Below are 7,679 nucleotides of genomic sequence, written 5' to 3' on the forward strand. Positions count from 1 at the left end.
TATATATATATATATATATATATACACACACATACACACAGTACAAGCACAAAACAAAATGAAGTAGATATCTGAGAATAATGCTGTTTGTTAAGCTGAAATCTTAACTTACATTCTCTCCAGGAAAGCCACTGCTCCCTGGCAATCCCTGAAGGCACATATAAATAATTTACAACATGCATGTACACTCGTGCATTTTCACATGGCTTGTGACTTATCATGGCTTGTGCAGCCACTCACCCTCAGTCCTTGAGGTCCAGGGGGGCCTGCTGAACCTTTATCTCCCTAGCATAAAAAAAACAGACATAAACAAGCACAGCATTACTCACATCTCTCTAATAAGAATATACATCAATGTTTTATGTAGCTTAGGGGCACACCTTGTCTCCTGCCTGACCTGGAAGGCCTCTGTCTCCCTAAAAAAAAATAGAATCATACAAAGGATGATATCAAAACAAAATTAAACTCATTTAAATAGTTAAACTGTTGTACAATCATTGTTAAAAATTACTCAAACAAACTAGCACACCTTAAAATGCTTCAAAATAAGCCTGGATAAACACTAAAGAACACAAGGGATATAGTACAAATCTAGATACATTCATACAGAAATGCTTCAGATCATGCATAGGCAAATAGTCACCTTGGCTCCATCTGAACCAGGTGGTCCAGTCTGTCCTCGATCACCCTGAAAAAAACAATAAACAACAAAACTTCATCAACTGATTCATAGATTATGCATTCAGAAAGTTTGTTCATTGTACCTTGATGACACAAGTCACAATAAAGTCATACACTGACTTCTTTTCTTTACCTTACTTCCAATTTCCCCAGGAGGTCCTCGGGGACCCTGAAACAAAAATGCACGAATAAAAGAAGAATGAGGAGGAAGGTTAGAGTGAGCATGAAATATATTAGTGAAAGCATTTTATACCCGATCACCAGGGTCTCCGGTGTTTCCTTGGGTGCCTGGTTTACCCTCAATACTCTCACCCTGCAACACAATCACACAAACAGGCCAGGCTAAGAAAATGCATTCATGGACAAGCAATGCACACATTTGACAAAATACAAACAAAAAATAGCTTACAAGCAGTGTTGGGGAAAGTTACTTTTAAAAGTAATGCATTACAATATTGCGTTACTCCCTAAAAAAAGTTACATTTGTGTTATTTAACATTTAATTATTTGAGTTTGCATTTCACTGTTTTAATTCATTTTGATGAATACTAAATCTGTTTTTTGTGAGTGGGATGAATTAATGCACATTCACATTTAGTCTAGAACTACATCATGTTCACACAACGCCTCTGTACTTCCGATTTCTCCCAATATGGGGACAGGAGACTTGTCAGTCAATAAATGGGAAAACAAAGTAACTGGAGTTACTTTTTTGAAAAAGTAACTCAGATATTTTCTTGTAAATTAAAAAAGTAATGCGTTACTTTACTAGTTACTTGAAAAAAGTAATCTGATTACGTAACTCGCATTACTTGTAATGAGTTACCCCCAACACTGATTATATATGCCTCAGCATTTTTCAACATCAAGTGTCTCAGATGCAGCCATTGCAGACTTATTAACCTCCGTAGCATACAGTATGTGAAGTATTTTTCATCTCCCTCCCCCCCACATCTTTCTTTCTTTCTCTCTCTTCTTCTTCCCAATCTCCACATTATGAAATGATCCTTCACATTTAGTCTAGAACTACATCATGTTCACACAACGCCTCTGTACTTCCGATTTCTCCCAATATGGGGACAGGAGACTTGTCAGTCAATAAATGGGAAAACAAAGTAACTGGCGTTACTTTTTTGAAAAAGTAACTTAGATATTTTCTTGTAAATTAAAAAAGTAATGCATTACTTTACTAGTTACTTTAGAAAAGTAATCTGATTACGTAACTCGCGTTACTTGTAATGCATTACCCCCAACACTGCTTACAAGCAATGTAAAAAAAAATAATGGCAGAAAAAAACATACAGATTCTCCTTTGGCTCCTTTTTGTCCAGTCAGTCCTCGTGGGCCCTGAGGACCAGACGGTCCAGGACTTCCCTGAAAATACACACAAATACCATTCAGTGCATGTGATAAAAACTCAAAAACACACATTGAAGTACACACACAACCAATTTACAGCAGCACTCACACAGAAACACATATACACACATTAACATCCATTTACACTGCCACTTTGTCATAAATAATGGAGGCACTCACAGGTTCACCAGCATCTCCTTTAGCAGCTACCCCACTGCCCACTCCGGGAGGACCCTGTTAATCGGAATAAGACAGAAGAACACATTTATGTTCACGAAATGTGACCGATTGTCTTCACAGATTGTATTAGTATGCCATCAGAGAGTTCTCACGGTACATTAGATTACTTTGCTCTTACTGAATCCTTACACAACATGGGATGTTTTAATGAAATGTTAGAGTACTTGCTTCTCCACATCAAGAAATAACGGATTATTGCTTTTAAATTCCCTAGAAGTGCATTAAAAAAATTCATTTCATTTATATCAGTGGTGTGTGGTGAACTTCTGAAATTAGGCAAATTTTTATTTACCAGTGTAAATTTATGTTCCATCAGATGTTTACATGGTTTCTGGGTTCAAGGTATATGAAAGACCATGTAACTTACACTTATTATCAACTTGCAATCAATACAATAATATTTCTGCACGTTTAATAACCTATGCTGAAAAATAGACAAAAACATATTTCATGTGGTAACATCTAAATTAATTGAGTTTATTAAAATCCAAAAATATAATTTAATATTAATATTACTGAATCAGCCTAAACATGCTTGGTTATCGTTACTCTAAATTATAGTAGTTTACTCACCATTTGATGTCTTATTTCATAATAATTGCTCTGTTTTATTGTTATACTGTCAATTATTTTCTCTCTCTCACTTTTTTTTTTTTTGAGAAGGTTTCCCTAACTTCTTTTAAAAAGAGTTTATATCAACTCACCCTCTCACCAGGGCTGCCTTTTTCACCCTGCAGGAAAATGAAATGAAACACAAAAACAGACAGGTACATGATTGGCTGAAGACATATCTGAAACTTCAAACAGTGAAAACAATGAATTTATTATTATTGTATAACAATATCGATCTAGATAAAAATGCCAGTGGCACTTTCACATATTTTCATAGCTGAGTTAAAATAAGATAACAAATATGGCCTGTACCGTACACAGGCGGTGAGATTATCTTTGTGTATTGACAGGTGTATTGACATATTGAAAATATAAATAATCTAAAACATATGCACAGCAGTTAAATGAACCAAATGGTTCATTTAACTGCTGTGCATATGTTTTAGATTATTTATATTTTGACCTCTAACCTCATACAATGCCTAAAGTGAGCTCATAAATGCATATATACATAAGTGTTGTGGTCTTCAACATGGCCATTCAGACCCTCAATATGCCCTTTTAGTCTACACTGCCATGAGTTCACATCGAACTACCCTTCAGTCAAACAGGGCCAGGGACAGGGGCGTACATAATGCAAATTTAGAGACACCTTTAGCAATAAAGGAAATGGATTCTGACCTTAATAGAAAGTCCAGCAGTGCCTAGCAACCCAGGACGACCATCCTGTCCAGGCAGACCTCGTGCACCTGGCTCTCCCTTCGCCCCATCCACACCTAGACGACCAGGAGTGCCCTAAAAGGACAGAAAAACATAAAATGGGCAATGTAATAACCCTGTTGTTTACTTGATGACATGAAGTATTTGTACATGTATGAACTTTTTTTTTGTCATTGTGCAGGTGAAAATGATTTTCTTGTGTTTCTTACAGGGATCCCTGGGATTCCTGGCTCTCCTTTGCGGCCCGGTAAACCTCCTCCAACAGCAGATCCAGGTTCCCCCTGTAGTAAATATTAAAAACTTATCATTTCTTGAACCAAACAATTGAAGCTCTTGCTGTAAATGTTGTAAAAGTGACTGAATAAATAAAATGCTAAATCAAGACGTAGAGTAGAGAAGTTAGAGATTCATTTTATTATCACTCTTACCCTTTCACCTTTCTCTCCCTTTATTCCCTGAGGGCCTAGAATGCCTGGTTCTCCCTGTAAAACAAAAAAGACAAAACATTTAATAAGAGTTTGTGTATGTTTGTGTCTATGCATGTGCAGTATGTTAATGAGTACTCACAGGGTCTCCTCTAACACCTGGTAATCCCTGACTGCCCTAAAACATCAGACAATGAACCCATGTTATAAATCAATTCATGAGATCTTTTTAGCTTTAATATTTTAAGTGGCACTGCACTAAAGAGGATTAAATTAAGAGATTAATTAAGAGATAAACTAAGAGATTAAGAGTTTTTAGCATGCATCCAGGCCTGATTATTATGCTATGTATATGGATGTGCATATATCCACAAATACCTGTTTTAACAGTACAATTTAATAAAATTACTCATGATTTCATTCTTACTGGTAATCCAACTGCACCAGGACGACCTAGAACACCTGGACTGCCATCCAATCCTGGGAAACCCTGAAAAAGATGGAGGGAAACAAATGGAGAAGGAGAGAGCATATCAACATTTTTGATCTGTGTGCATATGTGTGTATACATATTTAAGTGCCACTTACTCTCTCGCCTTTCTCTCCTCTCATTCCCAGACCACTGCCTGGTTGACCTGGTGGCCCCTCTGGCCCTCTGGGGCCCTCACGACCGGGTAAACCATCACGACCCTATTTAAAAAACACACATGCACACACACACAAACACACACACACACTATCAGACAGACATTTACTTGAAGATATAAAAAACAATGTTTCTAAGCAATAATTAATTAATCCCATAGTGTAGATGAACAAACAGAGCTAAATGTGAATGCAGATTAATTTACAGGCTCGCCTTTTCTTCCATCCACTCCATCTCTGGCCCTCTCACCCTATACACACAAAAAGACACAATGTATAAACATTTCACCAGAAAATTACAGTAAATATCAACGCCAACAAACCAACTTTGAGTTATTATATGCAACAACAATTATTACCTTCTGACCCGGTTCCCCTTTAGCACCCTGCAACAAAGAAACAGGTCAATCTTTTGTGAGGTGCAAGTAGATGTACATATGTAAACACAAATCTGTAATTATGTCTTGGTGTTTCTGTATATGTTTGTCTTTTCAGTACACACTTACCTTTGGACACTCTACAGTACAAGGCACTGGCTAAAAGGAGACAACAAATCGAAATCAGTCTTTACTGTCTTCTTTTCTTATCAATAAAGACTATCAGTGAGGTTTGAAACCACCATAATATATATATATATATATATAAACTTCTGCAGTATCATGACTCAAGCAAGCGTCATAATAAAAATAAATGATGATACAACATTTATGACAGCTAGACGGATGGATTTGATCTGACCGTGACACTAGTCCCTCGTGCAAGGCCACAGAGGAGGTCTGCCAGGTCGGGGTGGAGACCATAGAGCTGATTTGCGTCTTGAGCATAGAGCAGATTCTGAGTGCTGCCATCCGTCACTGCCAAACGCAGCTCTCTAGAGTCTGCGCGTCCAATTCCTACCGCCAACACTGTCACACCTGAGGGACAGAGTTTTTACAGCGCTAAGTCACTCTTATGGACATGGGACAGAGCAGCCGGGATGGTTTGTTTTGTGAGTGTGTAAATTAATGCGCTGGGGCTGATTTTGTGTGGCTTACCATCGGCTCTAACAGCAGCAGCGGGCTGGCTAAGATCATCGGTTGACTTCTCGTCAGCGATAATGACAACCACCCCGGGAACACCATACCTACGACCTGCTTGCGTGCTCAGCAAAAAATGACGTGCGTATGTCATTGCCTGGCCTACACATAAAAGCAGAAAATATCAGCACACTCACATAATAAGGCCACTTGAATGTCAAATATATACAAGCTTGCAATTAAAACTTAAATATATGTCAATTGTAAAGGTTTCATATGTAATTTATTGTACTGGAAGTGTTTTTGGATGGGTTTTAATACTATTGCACTACAGTAAGTAGGTCTGTAAGGGTACAATAAATTGTCTTAATTTTATTTAAGCAATATATACAGTATGCAATACATAATTCCTAATTTTTATCCTCCATATGATTTTGGGTTGAAACCATAGACTGTTTGAAACACGACCTGGACATGTTTGTGTCAGCTTCACATACATATGACATATACTAGGTACTTAATGGTACACAAACATGAAAAAAAAGAAGAAAAAACCCAACACAAACAGACCTATATTATTTCCTGGTCTGTCATTGAATGGGGTGGTCAAAATATCCCGCAGAACGGTCTCATTGTTGCTATGACGATTGAGGAGGAAGGCACTTTTGGATCTTCACTGTACATCACCACCCCCATCTGGAGTAAACAGGTATTACAAGCACTTCATTCAGACTGACCTGCTCAATGCCTCATGCAGAAGAGGGAACTCTCTCACAGCAATGTTTTTTTTTTGGAGCCATAAAAGTTTATTAAAAAAAAAATTTGGAACAACATGCCAATAGTACCAAAAGAACTTTACCTGGGAGTCTCTGGGTCCGATGGAGGTAAAGGATCTAGCAGAACTGGCGAGTAGAGACAACACAGGTCTCACCAGGCCAGAGCGATCACGAGACGCGGGGACAAGGAAGACAACATCCAAACGCCCTCCCACACACACTAAAACATGGATTTATTAAACATATTAAGCAAGGAATACAGCAGAAGATGAATTAGAACAATGTTGTAATTAATATATTCATTTATGCAAACATTTATTCATATCAGCACCACAGACACTCTTGATTTGTAAAAATAAAGTTGGTGCAAATCATCTATGGGAACGTTTATTACGGAATTACGTTCATTGCACACTGATAGTGCGAAAGTACGACATAATATCAAGCACTATGATCATCTGTCAGTCTCTGTAACTTCCCCAACGAAAATTGCTAGCAGAGAGAGCATGTAGTGAGAGAAAAATCTCCTGGTGACTGAACAGTATAATGGCATGTAATTTGTCTTCAAAGTCAAAAGTACTGCATGAAATAATTCACACAAAAGGTTTTACCGGAAGAGTCAGATCTGTATTTTCTTTATAAGACTAAAAAATAAATGGTAAATTAAATCTGTTATGTTTATGCACAAATGCATTTATATTAGGCTGTCAATTTAACGTGTCAATTTGATGTGATTAAATTTGGAAAAAATAACGCTTCAAAATTATTACTTTTCACCCTGCCCAGGCCCAAGACATGTATGTCATCTTAGATTGAACGCAGTTGCTGACAAACATGATGCAGGACCATGACTTACTGTGTAATTTAGCATATGAGGATGCAGTTATACAGTATGCCCCTAAAATTTAAGATATGAGGGCAAAAAATGTCCTTGTATGGGTTTTTGTCTTCATTTTATGTCATATGATATACTGTAGTTTAGCAATACTACACAAGCAAGATTGCTGTTATTCCACAAATATCTGCATGACTGCAAAAGTGATATAAATTTTATATAACAGCTCAATAACTTTAATTGTGTTAAATTTTAGACACAATATTGACAATATTGTTCTGCTCAATTTCGCAAACAAAAACAGTTCCAAACAAAAAAACAGCAGAACTGTTGTGCCATTTCGAGCAACACGAAGTGTTCTTTCGTTACT

The 7,679-nt window shown here is 37.3% G+C and overlaps 1 protein-coding gene and 2 long non-coding RNA genes across 3 annotated transcripts; all 3 read right to left on the reverse strand.

Annotated features, from left to right (window-relative positions):
- Positions 1 to 380: 380 nt before the first annotated feature.
- On the reverse strand, positions 381 to 2,055 carry LOC107748422 (uncharacterized). Its single transcript, XR_001640930.1, has 5 exons — positions 1,984 to 2,055; positions 935 to 994; positions 815 to 850; positions 644 to 688; positions 381 to 416 (listed from the first exon to the last, which is right to left on the reverse strand). It is a non-coding gene; the product is annotated as an uncharacterized LOC107748422 (long non-coding RNA).
- Positions 2,056 to 2,222: 167 nt separating this feature from the next.
- Positions 2,223 to 3,604, reverse strand: LOC107748423 (uncharacterized). Its single transcript, XR_001640931.1, has 3 exons — positions 3,574 to 3,604; positions 2,985 to 3,011; positions 2,223 to 2,274 (listed from the first exon to the last, which is right to left on the reverse strand). It is a non-coding gene; the product is annotated as an uncharacterized LOC107748423 (long non-coding RNA).
- A 178-nt stretch (positions 3,605 to 3,782) lies between these two features.
- LOC107748407 (collagen alpha-1(VII) chain-like) lies at positions 3,783 to 6,339 on the reverse strand. Its single transcript, XM_016563190.1, has 11 exons — positions 6,269 to 6,339; positions 5,717 to 5,860; positions 5,421 to 5,596; positions 5,189 to 5,218; positions 5,042 to 5,068; positions 4,889 to 4,933; positions 4,626 to 4,727; positions 4,465 to 4,527; positions 4,180 to 4,215; positions 4,041 to 4,094; positions 3,783 to 3,893 (listed from the first exon to the last, which is right to left on the reverse strand). Exons 2-11 carry the CDS (start codon positions 5,850 to 5,852, stop codon positions 3,783 to 3,785), a joined length of 780 nt encoding a protein of 259 aa, XP_016418676.1. The 5' UTR covers positions 5,853 to 5,860; positions 6,269 to 6,339.
- Between the last annotated feature and the right edge of the window lie 1,340 nt (positions 6,340 to 7,679).

Source organism: Sinocyclocheilus rhinocerous, unplaced genomic scaffold, assembly GCF_001515625.1.
Source record: "Sinocyclocheilus rhinocerous isolate Xijiao unplaced genomic scaffold, SAMN03320098_v1.1 scaffold890, whole genome shotgun sequence".
Taxonomy (NCBI): domain Eukaryota; kingdom Metazoa; phylum Chordata; class Actinopteri; order Cypriniformes; family Cyprinidae; genus Sinocyclocheilus; species Sinocyclocheilus rhinocerous.

What these genes read in the sequence shown, in the direction of transcription:
- LOC107748407 (XM_016563190.1), bottom strand. Translation starts at nt 5,852, where the DNA reads ATGACATACGCACGTCATTTTTTGCTGAGCACGCAAGCAGGTCGTAGG. An exon ending in GTACTGTAGAGTGTCCAAAG is followed by an intron (nt 5,069 to 5,188) that starts GTAAGTGTGTAC and finishes TCTTTGTTGCAG; the next exon opens with GGTGCTAAAGGGGAACCGGG. An exon ending in CTGGTGCAGTTGGATTACCA is followed by an intron (nt 4,216 to 4,464) that starts GTAAGAATGAAA and finishes CTGATGTTTTAG; the next exon opens with GGCAGTCAGGGATTACCAGG.